Source organism: Clarias gariepinus, chromosome 26, assembly GCF_024256425.1.
Source record: "Clarias gariepinus isolate MV-2021 ecotype Netherlands chromosome 26, CGAR_prim_01v2, whole genome shotgun sequence".
NCBI classification, from domain to species: domain Eukaryota; kingdom Metazoa; phylum Chordata; class Actinopteri; order Siluriformes; family Clariidae; genus Clarias; species Clarias gariepinus.
The window spans coordinates 15,082,672-15,104,415 of record NC_071125.1 but is presented as its reverse complement, the minus strand read 5'-3'; the positions used below and the strand labels follow the sequence as shown (position 1 = coordinate 15,104,415).

At 37.5% G+C, this 21,744-nt stretch overlaps 1 protein-coding gene across 1 annotated transcript in view; it reads left to right on the top strand.

Annotated features, from left to right (window-relative positions):
* The first annotated feature begins 4,844 nt into the window (after positions 1–4,844).
* Positions 4,845–21,744, top strand: part of ek1 (eph-like kinase 1) — an 87,930-nt gene continuing 71,030 nt past the window's right edge. Inside the window, exon 1 of the mRNA XM_053487751.1 lies at positions 4,845–4,956. Coding sequence (XP_053343726.1) covers positions 4,863–4,956 — 94 coding nt within the window. The 5' untranslated portion in view covers positions 4,845–4,862. The remainder of the gene's footprint in view (positions 4,957–21,744) is intronic.

Sequence of the window (21,744 nt, the reverse complement as noted above, 5' to 3'; positions counted from 1 at the left end):
ACCTTTACAAATGTCCAAAACATCATAAACAGTAAGGATTTTCATCAAAGGAGTTTCACTGTGTAGTTCATAAACTACTATAGCCCTGAGTCCCAGAGTAACACAATTATCATATTTATAAGGATTCTGCATATTGACCCAGTTAAGTAAATGTTACACAGGGAATTGCTTTATTGCCATAACAGTATCCCACTGTGTTTGTTTGCCTATACCCAGAGTACACACATGATATCTGATGACTAGATATTGATTAAATTATCCAGCGAAGCTGCTTGATAATGAAATTCCAAATAATTATAATGACCTAGCAGGGCAGGAATGGCCCAGATTGATCGTCTTTGTTCCACACTTCAGTAAAAAAATCGAGGTTTCATTATCCCAGGGGAAGCACCATGGACATAAACACTATCCCTGGGACGTTTCATCCTATGAAAACTATCTGCCTGATTTTTTTTTTTAATTTAGAGTATTCAGAGAGAAAGTGTATGATGTGGAGAACAGGTTTTTTTTTGACACCTATTCATGCATGTGGTTGTTGGGGATGAAGCATAAAAAAGAGATGAGGCCATATGATGTAACATTTGTAAAATGCTTTGTGACTGGTTGATAGCAAAAAAATATTTAAAAAATAGGGTTGATATTAAAAAGGCAAAATAAAACAGACATGGTGTTACATAAGATTATTAAAATTATTTCACTTCCTTTTTCATCTGAGGACAAAAAAGGAAAAAAAGCATATTAAAGAAGAAATAAAATTTCAGAGTGGTTCAATAGTATTCAGAAAAGGGTTTAATGTGAAACAAAAATAAAATAATAATAATAATAATAATAATAATAATAATAATAATATACAATACTTATCTCAAACTCAACTCTCCATGCAGGACACACCCTTATTCATGCATAAAAATGACCTTGACAAATTCGTTTAAACCCTTTCATGCATGTAGTATGCCTACATTAATCTTGCACTGAACTTGACTAACCTTCTAACCAACCATGTCTAGCTCTAAGCATTTTTGACCAGACCAGAAAAGAGCCATCTGTGTGGGGTTACATGGAGACATGGGCAACTCCAGAGCCATGGTGCTGCAGGACCTCAGTACTGACCCTGGGTCTGAGTGAAGAGAATGAGAGCTTGGCCTATCTGCCACAGAGCTGAGGCCTAAGGCCCCTCCTCTCCACCCATCCAGGAGACCAGCATTGTGTGCCAAGCTCTTCCCACACTCCTGTTCACCTCTGCTTGGTAGGGCTTGGGATCCCGTCAATCCAGCAGAGTGTGGCCTCTGACAGCCTGTGCTCTGGCACAAAGCACTTTGTTGAAGCATTGTTTGGCTTTGTGCTGCTCCTTAAATGTGCACAGGAAGGACAATACGAAGGGGGGCTGTTCTTACATGTCTGCTTATTGGATAAATCCAAAAGCTTGTAAAGACACTGTGAAGCACTAAGCTTCGGCTCGAACTTGGTTATTAGCCAAGCAGAGGGGCATGGGGCTTTGTGGTCATGCCTTTCTAAACAAACATACAGCAGTATGAATGTACCCTCGGTAGTTAGGGAACACCATAACATTTCAAGACTTATTTAAGATAAAAGTTGATATTTAAATAATAAGGATGACAGAAGGCATGGCAGAGAAATGTTTGCCTTTTGGTCCAACACAAATCCCATTCCACAAAGCATCATCAGCATTAAAACGGCATGTAAATTTGATTATCTTTCACTTGTATTTTTTTTATACAATTAGTTTTCTAATATAAATATAGACACATAAAGCATGTGATTTTATTCATTAGAAGTGATTTAGCAGAAGTAATTTTAATTTTTACATACAAAAATATTATATATTGGTCATGTGCTTTCATTTTTAAAATTAGTTTTTTGATTATTTATTTATATTCGCATCACATTTTCACATAATGGGTATGTTTAATTTTTCACATACTGTATATTTTACCTAATTTTTTTTTCACATTTCAATTTCTACATTTAAAAAATTGCAGAATTGAGATTGAATAAAAATTCACAGAAGAGTAGTAAAGACATGACATAATTTTAATCTGCTTTATATCCATATCTGAATACATAAATAAAACCCTGCATCAAATCTAGAATTTCTATACTTAGTCACAAAAATATTTAATTTATTATGACCTATGCTGCTGTATTTCATATATTTCACCACTACTGTTTTATGCTCGGAGGCTTTGGAGAGCGGTTTCTTCTTTCTTTCACCATGACTACAGATTGGTGATGGGCAGATATGATCATCAGAGCAGGACCTGGCCCTAGGAACTTGTCCACATGTCTTATTAGTCTCAAACATATAAGAACACTGCAAACATCTATGAACACTGCACAGTAGGGAGGCTTTTGCTGAAGGATGCCATGTATTTGTCAGCCTTGTTGAAACTGTCAAAGCCTAGTTGTGGGGGCTAATGGAGCAACCTGCTTTTTTTGATCAGGGCAAAATATAGATACAGATAGATGTTAAGCTGTCACCATTCTCATTAATAAAGTTGGATAATGGCAGTCATGGGTTATGGAGGAGTGTAGTGAACAGGTGATCTGTTGTGTTTTAACCCCCTAATTAGTCTCAGTGGGGCATAGCCTATATTTAAATATGGGTTAAAGAGTTTATTTCAAAATGTGAAAGGTTGTTTAGGCATGCTACAAAGAAAATTAGGGGGATGTTGACATCTGATGTAGATTTAATAAGAATATAACACTCACTCATGCACACACACACACACACACACACACACACACACACACACACACACACACACACACACAGATCGAAAGCAACGTCTGTTTCTTTGTTTAAGTCTAGAGCATGCTCCTTATCCAGCTTTTTATGGTTCATTAATTCTTATAGTAACCACACGCTCTCTCCTTCTGTCCTGTCTGTCATGTAAGGGAAAAGATAAAGAGCCTGAGAGAGGGCAATTCACAGAGGGAGCAAACAGAAAAGGGAGATAGAATGCAAGAGAGAGACATATATTTTATGGTGCATATAGTGCAAGATATCCTGCGCTATCATAAATACAATGCTCACATACCATATACCCCTGGGCAGTGCATTTTATTCAGGAAATCAGACAAACAAAGTCGTATATCTGCTTACAGGCTTTATGAGTAGCTCACAGAGCATGCAGAAGAAGTCATTTTTGTGCATTTGTATTATCTCCTGTCAACTTTATTTTAAAGGACTGTTTTTATTTTGTGTATTTTATTATAGCAAGAAAAACACACTCAAAAACACACACTATACCAATCCAAAGTTTGGATACACCGTCTAATTCCATGGTCATTCCTGATTTTTTTTTCTCTTTTGTTTTTCTTACATTGTTTTCTTTGCAATAATCTCCACGGAACAGTTAATATTGAGATTTGCCTGCTACTTATACTATTTTCATTCACACACACCCATTTTGGGGCCTCATAAATAATGGAACAAATAGCTGACAAGCAGCTGCATGGCCAGGTGTGGTCTGTTGCCTTGTTAATTAATGAATAATCAAGCATACTGTATATAGGGCCTGGAGGTGGTTCTTGGTGTTACATTTACATGTGGTAGCTATTCAACATGAGGTCCAAACAGGTGTGCAAGTGAAGAAGGCTATCTTAAGCCGAATTTCTTTTTTTTGAACAATCAGAGGTAGAAAAAACATTTAATGGCCAATTCAACAGTTTGGAACATTCTTAAAAAGAAGGAATTAACTGGCAAGTCGAGCAAAAGCAAACGGCCTGGAAGACAGCTAAAGTGGATGACTGCAGAATTCTGTCTATTTTGAAACAGAACACTTTCACAGCATCTGGCCAAGAGTCAAGAGCATTCTTGAGGAGGTACTGGTGTACTGTAGTGTGTCATTGTCAAAGTCTAGAGTTTGGTAATGCTTAGGAACAGAAAAGCCAGATTAGACTTGGCTTGGTTCACCTACTGTATGACCACGGAGACCAAAAAGAAGCACATTCGGTTTGATTCCACAAAAAAAGCCACTGCACCACAAACCACCAAAAAGCTGGTCATAACAGAGGGGTATCAGAAGACCCATCACATCACAGTCTGCTGCACACAGGGTTACGCAGGAAAAGATTTCAAGATTTTTGACCCAGACTCCAATCTTTCCAGATCCCAAGCCGTTTGAGCACCAATCGGATGTGTTAAACAAACAAGTATAATGCACTGAGGCCACACCTCACAAAAAACAGTTGGATCTGCCACTAACGTCCAAGTGCCAGACACCAGAGGTCTCGTGTAGCCATGCCCCAAGGGGCCAGAGCTGACCTGCGGCACAAAGGGAACCTTTACAATATAAAATTAATGTTTAAGTTTAATATTATGGCCTATGGGGGCATTTATTCATTTCTGTAAGGTAATAAGATAACCAGTGAATCAGCTTAAACATCTTTTACTTTACAATATGCAGTTCATATGGTAAAGTAACAACACTCAAAGTACATCATCTTAAATAAATTCCACCCTGATTGTTGTGCTTCAATTTTGCGAAATGACTTTTTCCACCCATACGTGAGAAGGAGTGACTGATGTCTCACAACATACTAAAGTAGAATGTATAATGTTTCCTTTTGAAATGTAGTGGAATAAATGTAAAAAGTTCTTCAAAATGAAAATGCTTCAAAATAAAGTCTAGGGAAAATGTACGTAAGTACAGAAATGAAATGCATTTACTTCGTTACTGTCCATCACTGTGCACTGCTCAGTCCATTTTACACAAGCCCCGCCCAATTCAGTCTGATTGACAGGTCGCGCTCCTGACGGATCCTCCTTACAGCCCGCGCTCTCTCGCGCTGCTTCATATATCCAAGTTTGCGCACGGGGATGCGCGAGCAGCCTGAACATGGCTCTCAACCGGATTTACTCATCCTTTTTTATTTTTCTTCTTCACACTTTAATAGACTGTCACGCATTAAGAAACTATCCAGATAATGAAGGTAAGCACTTATTAAATACCCGCGTTTTTTTTTTATTATTACGTTTTGTGCGCGTGCGTTTGGTGACTGATAACGGATATTGCCGTTCACTTCGGACGGGTCTGTTTCTTAAAAATGCATGTGAAGGAATAATCTGATGTTAACCAGCTCGACAATGCATAAGACATTGCAGTTAAAAACAACGGCAATAATAATGTTTAGTTTGAAAGTGACAGTTTTGCCCCTACAACACTACTGCATTCAGTGACTGGACTCGTTCACTGCCTGTTTTCCTGTTGAACAACAGCGGAGTCGCTCTGAATAGAAAGACTAATCCTTACGTTTAAAAAAAGTCAAGGAACCAGAGAATTAATATCTCGTGAAATTTAGCCTGTATGTGGTGAGACTTACTGTGATTGCAAGCTCTACAAAGAAGAAGAATCACTTCTGAGATGTGACTGTTCAAGTGTTGCTTTGCTCACATCAAGTCTTAAAGCAAAGAAGCGCGCGCACTGTCAGCCTCAGCAGCTTTTTATTATTTATTTATTTATCTATTTATTTATTTATTTATTTATAAATATATACTTCTTATTGTTTATGATGTTCGTGAGTTCATGATTCGGCTTTGTATGTATGCTGCCTTTTGTCTGTTGTAATGGGTAAATTGTGGTTTACACACGCGCGCGCGTGCACACACACACACACGGTATAAATAGGTGTGCATATGGTTGCATATGGTGACTATAAGCACATGGGGTTTAGAGAAAGCAGATAAACAGCCGTGAGTTGCTTATAAGTGTAGTTTTATTTTTTTATTTATTTATTTATTTATTTATGTTTATTATTCTTTCATGACAAAAAAAGAAAGTAGTTTTTGTTTCAAAACATTGACAAGTCTGACATTTCCTTAATGGCAGCACAAAGTTAATGGTACAATGAACACATTTATTATTATTATTATTATTATTATTATTATACCACACCGCTTTAGGATTCTTGAATATGATTAGTCAGAAGGTATTGATTAATTTTTTATTACGAAAGCAGCTCTGGCATTAATGTCAGCTGTAAATCACAGTACAGTGCAACTTATCACACAATGTAATAAATGCCCTACTTCTAATACATTCTACATTACATCTAATTCTACTGACTTGCATGGAACATGTTTTACAATAAAATATGCCTTACAGTAAATTGAGACATCTCATAAATAATGTAAACATTTAATCATAGTTATCATTTTTCCATAAGGATACGTTTAGGAGTTAAGGAGGGAATCTTTAGAGTCTATCTTTTGTAACACTGAGTTTTCCTTCAGTCTTCAGGACAAATAACCTTCTGCCTTTTGGTTACTCTGTATGTAGTGCACATGACAAGCTGTTTTTTGGTTCTGTATTAAGTTTAAGTGGCTGGTAACAAAAGTGTTTACAGGACCTAACCTGTCTTGCGGACATTTTAAAACAGCCATCCATACCACTACTACTGCTGCTACTGTGGGCCAGGAGTAGCTCAGTGGTTAAGGCATTGGACTACGGTTTGGAAGATCCCAGGTTCAAAACCCACAACCACCAAGTTGCCACTGTTGGGCCCTTGAGCAAGGCCCTGAACTGCTCAGATGTGTAAAGAGATAAAAATGTAAGTTGCTCTCGATAAGAGCATGTGTCAAATGCCTAAATGTACTGCTTCTAGAAATAATAATTCCTCATTACTGCTTCTACTTATATGTTTTTTCTCTCTTCTTTACTTCAGTTTTTTCCTCTTCTTTAATACTAAATCAAATAATTCATATCAACAAAGCCTGATCTTTGCTTAATGTTTAGCCGAACACATTCAGGTTCAGACTAGGCCTATATGGGCCTTTGGTAGATCAGTGGAAGGTTTTTCACCTGCCATGGGGAAGGCCGGGGTTCAGTTCCCCCCTCATTCCAGCCAATGGATTCAATGCCTGCCAGTCCCATGCCTGGATGAAAGGGCATACCCTTTGTGTCAAAAAGAGAATCTGTTGTAAAGCCTGTGCCAAGTTGTGTGCTGATCGGATGGTCTGCTGTGGCGACCCCCCCGATGGGAGCAACCGAAAGACCAACAACAACAACAAGAACTTGGCCTATATGGACTTAAGAATTAAGGGGCCTTTTCCACATTCATGTAGGAAATCCTAGGGAGCTTGCTAGAAGGTTTATCAGATTTTGTTATGGCTCATAGCGGTTTAGAAGAAACCTCAGCCGTCAAAAAAAACTTTTGAGCATACAGGTAAATAAAAATCATTGTAGCGGTGGGTCAGTGTGTTAAGGCTCTGAGTTACGGATCGAAAGATCGGCAGTTTGAGCCCCAGCTCTGCCAGGTTGCCGCTTTTGGGCCCTTAAGCAAGGCCCTTAACCCTGTCTGCTCCAGGGGTGCCATAAAACGGCTGACCCTGCGCTCTACTAACAAGAAGCTGGGATATGCGAAGAATAAAGAATTTCACTGTGCAGTAATGTATGTGTGACGAATAAAGGCTGAACTTAACTTATACTGTAACAGGTTGATTATTATGGATTATAGATCATCATTGATCATGGAAAATATATACTATTTAACCAAAGCCCTTTCCAAACCGGGATAGTCAAAGATTGCCATGTTTCTGCAAAAAAACTGCTATAATTTTCGCGTGTGCCTTCATGATCACATAGCAACACTCGGCATACCAGATGATGGAGTGATGCTGAAACAATACAGTGCTAGCTCATTTGTCTGGGTGTCTGCAATTTAATTTAACATGTAATTTAGTATGTAGGATTGTAAAATTATTTATTTCAACCAAAAAAAATGTTGGCGTTTAAAATGTAGGATGAAGTGATTTGATGGTTGGCACTAGACTGTTCACTACATGCTTATTGTTTTGCCAGACCTGCTGAACATGGATATGAATGACATGGATTGAATGTAGCGACTTCATACATAGGTTTTTCTTAGCAGGTGAGTTGACAGGACATGAATGACGTTTAACCTTAAAAAGTTTTGACATATCATAAGGTGTTTGCAGGATTAACCGTTTGTAGTAGCAGTTCTTGACAGATCTTGCCAATTCACAGCAAATTGTGAGATGTCGTAGGTGCTACATACTGTAGGTAAATCTTGAAAATTTGCTTGTGATGGTTTGTGATGGTTTGGCATGAGTTATATAGTTATAAATGGTAGGCACAGCTTATAACAGAGTGTACACCATAAGTCATTTGTGAGTACATTATATAACATTTTTATTGCTTGTGTTTAGCCAATTTGTAGGAAATTAAAGCTTGTGATGTTGTTGAACAAGCAAGAATCATCAAGAAGTATAATTTCGTATCTTTTGGCGCATGCTTATAAACCGTTCCAGGATGTGGGGAAATCCCTTAGGATGTGAAGGAGCTTAAAAATGAGATTTCCTTAACTATAAATGTTTAATAAGTTCTTTAGCTGCATTTTGTAATTCAATTTCCTATAATTATTTCAGTGTGCAGTGCACAGGGTTGATTCAGTTGGGTTTATTAGAAAATTTGCATTGATTGTGCAGCTTGCAGTCCTTGTAATAAACATCAGGAGGTACTCAAGAGATCTAGTGTATGCGTATGCGTGTGTGTGTTATCGTGGTTGTTTGCTTCAGACAGGAGACATTTTATTTTTGCTTTCCTTTACATCCTGAAACCTGTTCTGTATATTGCAATTCCTTACTACAAATTAGACAAAATTAGAATGATACGTTAGACAAAAAAATTTTATACCTAACGGTTCTCATACGACGATAGTGCACGAATATATAGACAATGTAGTTGGGAAAACTTCTCTTATACAAGTAAACACTAGACATACTGAATATTAAGTATAGTATTAATATAGCTGTATAGCATTAACTTGGCGGCGGTGATTAGCACTGTCGCCTTGCATCTCTAGGGTCCGGGTTAGATTCTCTGCCAGGTTCGATTTCTGGCTCTGTGTGCATGGAGTTTGCATGTTCTTCCCGTGCTTGGTTTGCATGTTCTCCCCGTGCACTGGTTTCCTCCGGGTGCTCTGGTTTCCTCCCACAGTTCAAAGACATGTAGATTAGACTAAATTGTCCGTAGTGTGTGAATGCATGTGTGTATGTGTGTGTCTTGCGATGGATTGGCACCTAGTCCAAGGTGTACCCCGCCTTGTGCTCCAAGTCTTCTGAGATTCAGTCCGCTGCAACCATCCCGAAACCCCCCGCCTTCCCGCGACCCTGATTAAGCGGTATGAATTAGTGAGCATTAACTTATTAAGCTCCAAAACGTTTAACATAGCATCAATTTATTACAATATTCTATACAAAAAAAAATAATAGATTTTATTATCTAGTCCATTTTGAACGTCTTAATTTTGAATCCAAAAATTCCTTCACAGTCTCACTCATCCTGTATTTAGGGTCACGGGGTTCCTGGAGCCTATCCCAGAAGACTTAGGGCACACAGGGTCCATCGCAGGGCACACACATACACTACAGGCAATTTGGGAACACTATTTAGCCTAATTTGCACGTTTTTGGAGTACCCAGAGGAAACCCACTAAGCACGGGGAGAACATACAAACTCCATGCACACAGAGGGAGGAATCGAACATGCTTGGGAATCGAACCCAGACCCTGGAGATGCAAGGCGACAGTGCTAACCATCAAGCAACCATGCAGCCTCTTCACAGTCATGTGAAATGTATTTTTAAAGCAATATTTCTGGGGACTGTTTGTTTAGAGAATGTTATATCACAGCAAGCTCGTTAAACAAATACAATACCCCAATTTCAGAATATATTGTTTAAAATTTTATAACGAAACTGGGCAAGTGCAGGCAGAATATGCAGTGGAGGTCTCAAGAGTGTCTGCATCTTAAAAGTCATTCCCCCATGGGGCAAAAAGAGATCCAGTCAAGGCTTGCTTAGCGTCTGGTAGAGTCGTCCGGCACCAAATTTAATGCTTTAGGGACACGAAGAAAAATTTTGACAAGAAATGAAAATATATAGCACACGGCAAGTAGGGAGCTGTTATTTTTATTAAAGGGCAAAACAAGATATAAGCAAAATAACTGAAAAGTGATGGAAGAATGTAGCCAAAGATCTGGACAACAGCAAAGATTTCTTTTTAATTAGCTTTTATCTTGGCCGAATTCCTGTTTAAATGCTTCCCCCTCTGGACTGTGTTATACATTGAGAGGAATCAGATATAGGTAGGCTGTTTAAATGACTCAATTTGTGCATTAAGGCATTGCCCCTGTATCTTCAAGAGACCTTTAGGTTTCCTGTCTTTAGCTCCTCATTCTCATTAGCTCTCTTTGTAAGCGTTCCTACTGTGTTTGGAGAGGCCTTCTTCACTGTCATTGTTCTCGTTACTTGGCACTGTGGCAGAGAAATTAGCATGAGAAAAAGTCTTCCTTTAGAGGCTCTGTTTAGAGGCCACAGTGAAGGAAGGCCCGGGTCTCATTCTTTTTCTCCTGCTCTCTCTCTCTGCTATTATTTTCTGATCTGAGATCTGGAGAAGAATGAAGCAGTTTGCTATTGTGCAAGCGTGGTAATGAAGTCGCTTAATTGGCTCAATCTGTGGTCTTGAAGTTTTAAAACCTGGGTTTTCATGCACAATCATTTTCTCAGGGGAAATAAGGTCTGGTTATGGGTTTACTTGTATTTATGTTCATGAAACCTCTCAGGATGTAAGAGTATAAAAAAATATTTGGATATAGTCATATCTTGCTATTTGGCTTTTCTGATCCTGATGTTAGAGTCACGTAGCTGCTAATCTGATTTTTGGTTTCTTTGGCATGGATTGAAGAAACATGAAAACTTTGCTGGAATGCATTTTGCTGTGTATGTGAGTGTGTCTGTTTGTTTGTTTATTTGTGTGTGCTTTAAAATTTGTCCGGTTTTAGACACAGTAGGATGATGGTTGATATGTTTGGCTGTCTCCAACTTATTCAGGAATGAGCATTGTAACATACAGTACAAGGTAGACAGTGACCAGACCTTAAAGATGTGGAGAAGTTTCCAGTGCTAGTTTATAGCTACCCAAACCAATTATTATTTATTTTCAAGCTAATACACAAGTATGCTTGTGATCAGTAGAAATGTTATGATTATGATTATTATTATTATTATTATTATTATTAGTTCATAAACATCTGTATCCTCACCTGATTGAAAAAATAAAGAGGAACTACTTACCTCAAGGACAGTTTCGGTTTAATTATACTTTAGCACCTTTTGGAATGCATTTTTAAATAATTTAATTCAACTTAATTGAATAACTTTAATTTATTAATTTATTAATGAATTCCCCAAATTCATTAATTATTAATGAATTTCCCTGTTATTTCCCAAAGTCTGCCAATTTCCACCCACCAGCTAGCTCTTCTCCTTGTGACAGCTATTAATCATGATTGGCGAAGGCTAAACACGTGCTTTCCCTGAGCAATGTAAATTCAGACAACTGTACCAAGAGCCTGATGTTAAATGTTACGATACACTATATTGCTACACCGCTAAAATCTACTCTCTACATAAAACAGGTGCCCTAAGCAGTTTATACCATACATCTAGTCCTGAAACAGGCTCAAGTTTGCTTATAAAGCTGGTGTGAGCAGCTGCATCCGCAAGAGGGGATTAATATGACGTGTGGAGAGGGCTCGTATTGATTCAGAAGCAAGTACTTCAGCTCTCCAAACTGATTTTATCAAAAGCCACCAATCTCCACTGATGAATGAGCTCCTGTGGCCTCTGCGTCCTAGTGCCTCTCTAAAATCCAAACTTTAAGCCATATCTCTGTCAGGTCTATCCAAATTATAAGCAAATAAATAACCTTGTTCAGCAAGACATGAGACACAAACCTGTGGTACTTGAAGTGTCTGGAGCAGGATTGTGCACGGATATTCAAATTCCTGTGCTTGTTAACCTTTTGAGGTTCCAGTATTCAAACACAGAAATCACTATTCAAGCGTTCATTAGGCCGTATGATACCGAGCCTGTAAAGGCAAATGGGAGGAGAAAACGCAGAAGGAAAAAATTTATTTTTTTGCCAAATGAATGAGAATTCATGAGAAAGAAATGTCAACAAAAAATTAACAATTGTTAATCTGTTATCAAGGTCAGATTCTCAAGTCAGTTGTGAACTTCTGTGTAGGGCTGCATGATTAATAAAAAACAATAAATAAAATAAATCATGATCTTGATCCACACATTCACGTGATCGCGTTTCTTGTATGTATTTAAGTTTGTTTAGGTCACGTTGCATTCAGGTGTTCACTTTTTTTTGCAACAATATCAGATGCTATATCAGTCACACTCTTTGGTCACACTCACACAGTGTAAAAGAAAACTATTAATTCATCAGTCAGGCCAGAGATTAGCAGAAGAGTCAGTCATGAGGATTACTTCTTTCATCTCTCTTTTTCAATTATGGTGTTTTACTGTCACTCATGTGACACGTAACTAGGAGGCAGACCTAAGCAGACTTATTTACTGTAGCTCAGTATCATCAGTTAACTTGGTGGAGTTGGAGTAGTATGCTATTATTTTTATGCCAAAAGCCTAAGCGTAAAACTGTGTTATTATTTTATTTATTTATTTATTTATTTTTTTTTAAAATTTTTTTTGCTTGCTCAATTCCAGTCAATCCGGGCCTGGAGTGGGGTACATTATAATGACCTGTTTTTGATTGGCTCCTTTTGATGCTCATGCGCTTAATGCGCATATCTTAGCATGCAATGATAAAATTATTATTGATCATTATTTTATCATATGGTAAGTGTCTTACACATGCACGCTTACAACAGAGACAGGCATGCACAGTTCTAGTTGATATAGAGTATAACTTACTGTATTTAAATACACCCGACATGTTGATTTTAGCTGTTACACAGAGAGTCTGAGAACAAAATGAAAGCTACATAGAATTATACTTCATGTATTTCAAGAATGAGCAATAAATTCTACACTGTAAACTATGTAAAAACTACCTAACAAACTCTGACATTTATCTTATGCTGATATAATAATAATAATAATAATAATAAAGTTAAATAACACGTGTGATGATGAAGTACTGTAGTTGTCCCAAAAGCACGGGTGCTATTTATTAGTTATTTTTATTTATTATTCTATTTATTATTATTATAATTTTTTGCGGGATTTTCCCTTAATTTTTCCCTAATTTAGTCGTATCCAATTCCTCCCAGTCACTAGGGGGCTCCCACATTAAGCTACCACTCAGTCGGGTGGTCCGAGAACTATTAGGTGTTTCCTCCGAACCACGTGACGGCAGCCGACCACATCTTTTTGAACTGCTGGCTCACGTACTATTGGGGCCGGCATAACACACTCGGAGGACAGCGCTATCCGCTCCTTCCGCTTGCGTGAGCTCACAGACTATCCCGAATCGAATTTGCGATCTCCGGATGATAGGGCGAGTACTTTACTGAAAGTGACCTTTTTTAAACCAAGAGAGTCCTGTGTAGGCAGCATTTTTTTTTTAAATACAATAAATGTTTTTGGTTAAAAAAAAAAGTGAGATAATCGTGATTTTAAGTTCCATTTAGATAAATAGTGATTTACATTTTGGCAAGGATCATGCAGCCTTACTTTTGTGGTAAAATTCTGTACATGATGTTCAGAAAGCAATCAAACAGGCATGGATTGAGCCAGTGACATCAGAGCACTGCAGATGTCTTTTTGACTCTATGCCCAGCCGGATTCAAATAGTTTTGGAGAACTTGACAATAAATATTAATCGTTGTACAGCAATTTCATTTGGCATAAAAAAATCGAGAATGTCTTTTTCTGACAAATTCCACTTTCTGAGTTGTGATTGCTTATAAGAATATGGTCTTATCAATGATTGGTTAGACCTTTACTGTACTTGGAATGCAAACCAATCCAGGGGCATAAAGAAGGGATGTAAATGTACTGTTTTTTTTGAAAAAAAAAGCTGGAAGTATATGAGTCACTTGGATTTTTGTGACATCTTGTGGACATTTGTCTCACTTTCTTCTTGTATATATATATATATATATATATATATATATATACTTTTTAAAAACCCTTAGAGTGGCTTCTGCTACAGTAGGGCTACATGCTGAAATAATGAGTTGATTTTAGTGAAGCTTTCTCAGTAGAGAAAGGTTTATGTAGTGGAAAAATGATACTTGATTACAGCACATTAAAGTCACATTTTTCTCCTTGCTTTTTTCTAGCAATGGTCTGGGTATCAGTAATTCTTATGGCAAGTGAAACATTATAAAATGAGCTCAGTCAGAGCTGTCTTTCTGGTTCAAGCTAGATGTTAAATGTGTCCTGTCCACTTCTCCACCCTACGGCCTCTTTCTGTTTACTGTCATTAGGTGTTTTCTATAGAACTAATTTCTATTTGGTTATGGCAAATTATAAAACCTCCCTTTGGTGAAGACCTCAACTGAGTGACTGAACACATTGAATGTTTACCTGACTGCAATGATGATGCACTATGTGGATGTGACAGAGCACTCTTAACAGAGCAATGCACTACTGTAAGTGGTCAAGACAGAGCAAATTGAAAGAATGCTACTCAATAAAGTGGACACATACCATAATGAATTGGATTAGTGATAAATAAAATTAAAGATATACAGTTATAAGTGAACTTTCATCTCCAGCCTCGTAGGTAGAAGTAAGTAAGTCTCTTGGAGGATTCATGTTTGGTTTGTTGAGTCTTCATTAAAACATCCTAATCCTCTGAAAACTGTAAAGCACACATTGCATGTGTGTCTTCGCCCTTCCATGTCCTTCACACATTGTGAACATTAGGACATCTTTTAACACTTCTACTGTATAATAAGTTGTTAATTATTTAGCTAGACTAATTTGAATCAAACCCACTAATGATATTAGTTATGCTATAGAACCTTTGCAATTATTCTGGTTAATGTGCCCTGCGATTGGTTGGCACCCATATAGGGTTTACCCCACCTTGTACAAGTTTGCTGGGAGTAGACTAAATTCCCTTTTTGTTATAGATAATGAATGGATGGATGAATAAACTGGTTATTTGAATTACAGTTTAAAACATTTTTGACTTAAAAATGTTTAAGTCAACATAACAGCAATCATAAAAAAAAAAAAAAACAGTCTGTCAAACTCCAAAACACTTTGTGTGTAGACAGTTAAAAAAACAGCCAAGATAAACAGGCACCACTTTGCTGAGGATTGAGTTTGTATGAAAGAAAGGCGGAAATATGTCTTTAGAGATACGAGCAAATTCATGTTTTTCATGTCAAATTATAACGCAACACTTAGGTAGGAGTTCAGCAATTAGAATTATGCTATTTTCAAGGTTGGCATATTTGATAGATAAAGTAAAAAATGTATATTTTTAGCCATTTTTTGCTTTTCTATTTTAATGAGTGTATACAGGAGTCTGTATTGTACGATATAGAGTGGCATCTTTTTAGTGCATTCTAGGCAGTATGATTGAATTTATTTTATTTTATTTTAACCATCTACAAACATGACTGATCAAAAAGTAAAAAAAAAAAAAATGGGTTACATAGGCAGAGAAATAGCACAGTTACATATAATCATGTGTTTTTATGCATGGTCTATGTGGTTTCTATGTTTCCGGCACAGAATAAGTGTTAACAGGAAATTTACTGTGTAAAGTATATTTACATTCTTAAACAATGAGCTGTAATGTAAATGTTGATGTCATTGTTTTAGATTTAATAAGTATATATTGGTTAATATTGATTAGCTTCATTTTTGTTCAATAAATACAGGTAGTCCCCTATTTACGAACGAGTTCTATTTTAGGAACATCCGTGAGTTGTATTTGTTCTTAAGTCAGACAAAGAGTCTTATACGCCTTTGACACGAATACACAATGCAAAGCATACCAATCCACTTAACTAAATCAGACTCCCATCATGTGGCCAAAAACCCATAACCATGCCTAAGGAAATTAATCTCAGACATGTAGAATGTAACAGTGTTTTTGGTGTGCCTTTAAATCGCGAGGGGAAACCCAGACATTATTTTGTTGCGGAGCTGTTTTTTAAGTGTAAATTCTCATGATTCTTTATGAAGCCAGAGAGAAATTGAGCCAGAGAGTCTCATCAGACCTGAGAATTTTGTTTCTTATGGTCTGAGAGTCCTTCAGGTGCCTTTTGGCAAACTCCAGATGGTCTACCATGTGCCTTTGACTAAGGAGTGGCATCTGTCTGGCCACTGTACCATATAGGCCTAATTGGTGGATTGCTGCAGAGATGGTTGTCCTTCTGGAAGGTCCTCTCTCCACAGAGGACCTCTGGAGCTCTGACAGAGTGACCATCGGGTTCTTGGTTACCTCCCTGACTAAGGCCCTTTTTTCGCTCAGTTTAGATGGCTGGCCAGCTCTAGGAAGATTCCTGGTGGTTTTAAACTTCTTCCACTTACAGATGATGGAGGCCACTGTGCTCATTGGGACCTTTAAAGTCTTTCCCCATATTTTATGCCTCGAGACAATCCTGTCTCGGAGATCTACAGACAATTCCTTTCGACTTCATGCTTGGTTTGTGCTCTGACATGAACTGTTAACTGTGGGACCTTATATAGACAGGTGTGTGCCTTTCCAAATCATGTCCAATCAACTGAATTTACTAGGGATGCACCGAAATGAAAATTCTGGGCCGAAAACGAAACCGAAATTTTTGGATGCACTTGGCCGAAAACCGATACCGAAACCGAAAATGGCTTCATTAAAAAACATGTTTAAAATATTTTCTTTTTGTTTGTATTAAAAAAATGTTGCATATTGCAACTTTGCTGTCCTCATCTGAAACTTTGAAGTGCTTCCAAACCGCTGACATACTCCGTGTTTGATGCGTAATGACAGCGCGAACGAGACGGGAGGATGGGAGAGGCGTGGCGACACTTTCGGTTTTTATTTTCGGCGCTTTCCGAAAATTTTCAGCGGCCGAAATTTCGGTGCATCCCTAGAATTTACCACAAGTGAACTTCCAATTAAGCAGCAGAAACATCTCAAGGATGATCAGGGGAAACAGGATGCGCCTGAGGTCAATTTTAAGCTGGCAAACGCTGTGTATACTTGTGTACATGTGGTTTTTCAAATTCTTTTTTTATTTATAAATTTGCAAAGATCTGTCATTATGGGGTGTTTTGTGTAGTTTAATCTATTTTTGAATAAGGCTGTGACATAACAAAATGTGGAAAAAGTGATGCGCTGTGCTTTCCGGATGCACTGTGTATATATATATATATATATATATATATATATATATATATATATATATATGTACTGTATATGTATTAACACATCAACATTGATTATCAATTATATATTTGTAACATAAGGACAGGGTCTGGTGACAGGGACAGGTCAAGAGGCAAACAGCCCTAACCCCTAGATCCCAATCCGATTGAGCACTCATGGGATTCGTGAACAAGTGTAATCCACAGAGGCACCATTATTGATTCAGAGTTAAAAGATATGGTGTCCAGCTATAGCAAACATTGCAAATATTGACTTTTTATGTACTTGATGTAAATATATACAACTGCTACATTTTAGTTTTGATAAAATATTTCAAAATTAATTACTGATTTCCATTCTTTTAAAAAAAAAGGCTTTTGTAGGTGTACAAATAATGAATGTATTGCTGATGTCTCGGTACTAGGATATTACAGGGTATTGCTCTGATATGTGTTTATCCATAGTGTTTGGTGTCTTTGGTGTTTTTAGCTGTTTGTTATCTGAACACTCTCTGTTAGTTCAACAAATTTAGTCAGGATTGAAATGAATTCAGGTGTATGAGGTCTGTCCGGTTCTAGTAGGTCTATACAAACAATCTTCTAGCCTTATTAGCATGGGAACTGTCTGGCTACTCTCTGCCATGCTAATGCTAATGAAAACAAAGCTGACTGCAAACTGTTTTTAAGTGTAGTAGGTTTATTTTTTGCTTGGTTTCTTGATGGGTTTTAAATGGTATATACAGTATATATTTTTGCCGTTTATTTATTCGTTACATTTTTTTTTATTTCAACCTGTATGTGATCCTGTCAAGCTTTGAAAACTGATGCCTTCCTGTGCTGTAGTATTGCTCTTATTTTGATTTGCTATGTGCTTGATTGTGATATTGTCAGCACCAGTTATTACTCCAACATTGATGCAAATCCTTGCCAAACGTCCCACTCTGAATGGGATATATCGTTTGTGTAGCTGCAATGTTTAGAACTGGCTGGTTACATCTATGGAAGATGGCACTCAGTCTGTGGCCACAATTTGGGTTGTAACATAAAAGTACGTTGTGTTGCTTTGCAGCATTAACTTGCCTGAGACCTTTCCCAGGGCTGTATATCTGATCAGCTTTCCAGGGTGGGAATAAACCTTAGTAAGACACACACACACAAGGGCAGGTGTGGGGAAAGATGTTTTCTTCTAATGAAGGATCCCAGGTGTGTGCTCTCCTCCTGTCTATGACTACAGGTCACCATCACACGCCACATCTAACAGGCCGGTTTCTTCCAGGCATCATTACAACCTGCTTTCTGGAGTCTGTCAGTGTTCTGTGACACACATTATACACACTATTATCTTGGGAAGCAGGTGTTGCTTCTTTCTGTTCCTGTATTCACTTGTCTAAGTGCTTCCTGTTTAAAAGTAGTCTGGGCACTGAGAAAGACAAGTACTAAAGGTCTTGTTCTTTCCCTGGTCGTGTGTTTATATTATGTTATTAATCTTAAATTAGTTCTGGTTTGTAGGAGAGATGTGCTTTCTAACATTAGTATTTCAGTATTTGTAAGCATTATTATCATAAAAAAAAACACTAGTAGAGAGAAAATAGCTTCTGTGAAGTTGAAATTAGGGTTGTGTTGGTGTCAGTGTCAGTAAATTTGATTGTTTTTCAGACATATGGAAAAATATTCATGATTTATGGACAGAGACGAAATACTAATACTAAATTCCAGCTGAATGTTTCACCTCTAGCAACCACATATCTCCAGTTGGTTGAAATAAGAAAAAGTTTATAAAAGTTCAAACTGTCAAAAAAAAGTACAGAATACAGTATATTGGAACAAAGAATTAAAGACAAAAAAATAATGCTTCATGAGAACAGTTTCACAGACAGAGCTGTGCGCTTATTCTGTACAGGGTCATGGGAGGTCTGGATTCTATTGCAGAGGACTCAGAGCACAAGAAGGTTACCCCCTTGATGGGGTTCCAGTTCATCTGCACAAGCACACACACACAAACACACACACACACACACACACACTCACTTACTTACTCAGACACTCTCTCACTCATCGTCTATACCGCTTTATCCTGAACACAAGGTCGCGGGGGGCCTCGAGCCTATCCCAGGAGACTTAGAGCACACACATACACACACTCAGACACCCAATCACACACTACGGGCAATTTGGGAACATCAGTTAGCCTAATCTTCATGTCTTTGTACTGTGGAAGGAGACCAAAGTACCTTTGCTGCCATTTCATTAATCAATGCAGCTAATTCAATTGATGGGTCAGTTTTTGTTTCAGAATCCATTTACTAGATACTTTTACATGTGTAGGCAGTTTGTGTGGTGCAATAAAGTGGCAGAAAAAAGATATATTTTAAATCATACACTAATCAGCCATAACATTATGACCACCCTCCTAATACTGAGTAGTCCCCTCCCACCTCTGCCACCAAAAAAATAATGTGCCTATGTGTTCTGACACCTTTCTATTGGAGCCAGCATTACCCGTTTCTTCAATTTGAGCTACAATAGCTCTTTTATTGGATCGGACTACACGGGCCAGCTTTCACTCCCCATTTGCATTAGTAAGCCTTGGCCACCCATGACCCTGTTGCTAGTTCTTTCTTGAATCACCTTTGGTATGTCCAAGGCATGACCCACTGCAGCTGAGGAACATCCTATAAGAACTGCAGCTTTGGAGTTGCTTTGACCCAGTTGTCTAGACATTACAATTTTTTGTAATTACTGTAGCTACCTTAATTCTAAAGTTGCAGAGGTAATGGAAAAGCATAAGGATTTTAGTTAACTTGACAAGGGACATATTTTGTTTGGTGTGTGTGCATATCAGAATTATCAAGAAAGGTGCATATCAGAATCATATAAGAAATTGAAGTTGTGTGACCAAAGTCTGCAAGCAACCCCATGTTTATGTACCTTTATCGCTGCACAGTGACAAAAATGCATGACAAATCAGTTGGTGGGAGACAAGTACCCTTTTAAATGTTCACAAGGAAACTAAGTTCCTCATGTGTCACCAGGTTGGTTTACTTTATTTAAAACCGTCTGTTTAAATTCTCCAGCACGTACAGTATGTGAACAAAAACTGTAGTGGCAGGACCTTGCAAACATATAGTTTAAACAGTTTCTTCTACACAGAGCACTCACATGTCTCTTGGGTCTTTTAGCATTATTTCTCTGTTTAATTTTCTTTTGAAAATATTACAGTGAAGTCCATTATTGCTCACAAGCACAGCACAAACAACAGCTGCAAGAGACAAAGGTGAAGTGTCAATTTAGTTGTAAGATAAACATTTATGAACTAACAATAAGGTGATAACTCAGCTTGTGATATTGCACAAGATTTAAACATGTCACTTTTATATGAAGCTAAACTGCAGTATCTACAATATGTAATGTAAAATGGCTCATGAAGGGTTAGCATTAGGGTTAGGGTCATCCAAATTGCTTAATGTCTTTTGACATCAAGAATGAATCTAAAACATCAGGCTTACTAACTTTAATTTTTTGTAACTTGAAGGGATGTAGTTTTAGATCTTAGGTCAATTTTGTATGGTTTCTTTGTTTGACAAGGCAATAAATGTGATTTTACTAGAATCATTAGCCGGTTTCCCTGTTGGACCAACATCTACTGATTTTACTGTTGATATTTAGTTTGAGGTCTGTTCAGGGTGTTAAATTGGTTGCAGACGAAAGGGTGAAAAACAGCTGTCATCAGCAGTATGAACATTTCAGCTTGTATTCCAGTAAAAAAAAAAAAAAAAAAAAAAAAAAAAATATATATATATATATATATATATATATATATAAAATGAATAAATATTCATTATATTTTCAATTTGAGTCGTTTCTTTTTAATTCGATTCAGTTTTTTAACAATGGTCATTGTTGCAAAACAGCTTTACAAATTCAAAAAAGGGAAATGAGTTTGAAACGTGCAATGAAATACAGTGGGGAAAAGAATTATTCAATCCCCTGCAGATTTTGTAAGTTTTCCAACTTACAAAGAAATAAAGCGTCTAAAATATTTATCGTACATTTATTGTAAAGGATAGGGACAAAATATTAAACAAAAATCCATTGTATAAATGTTATAAATTGATTTGGATTTCAATGAGGAAAATAAGTATTTGTTGGCAAGCACAGAGGTATAACATTTCTTGTTGTTGGTTACAGGGTTTGCATACATCTCATGAGGGAGTTTGGTCCACTATTCTTTACAGATCTCTAAATCCTTAAGGTTTCTTGCTTGTAGCTTGGCAACTCGAAGTTTCAGCTCCTTCCTTACGTTTTCTACAGGATTAAGGTCTGTAGGCTGGCTTGGCCAATCCATGACCTTAATGTGCTTTTTCTTGAACCACTGCTTTGTTGCCTTTTGGATCATTGTCAAGCTGGAAGACCCATTCACGCCCGATCTTTAGAAGGTTCTCACATGGCCTCGTCCAAAATGTTACAATACATGGCCCCTCAATACGGCAAAGTCAGCATGTAACATTAGCAGAAAAACAGCCCCAGTGCATGATGTTTCCACCTTCGTGCTTGACTGTAGGGCTGTTGTTCTTA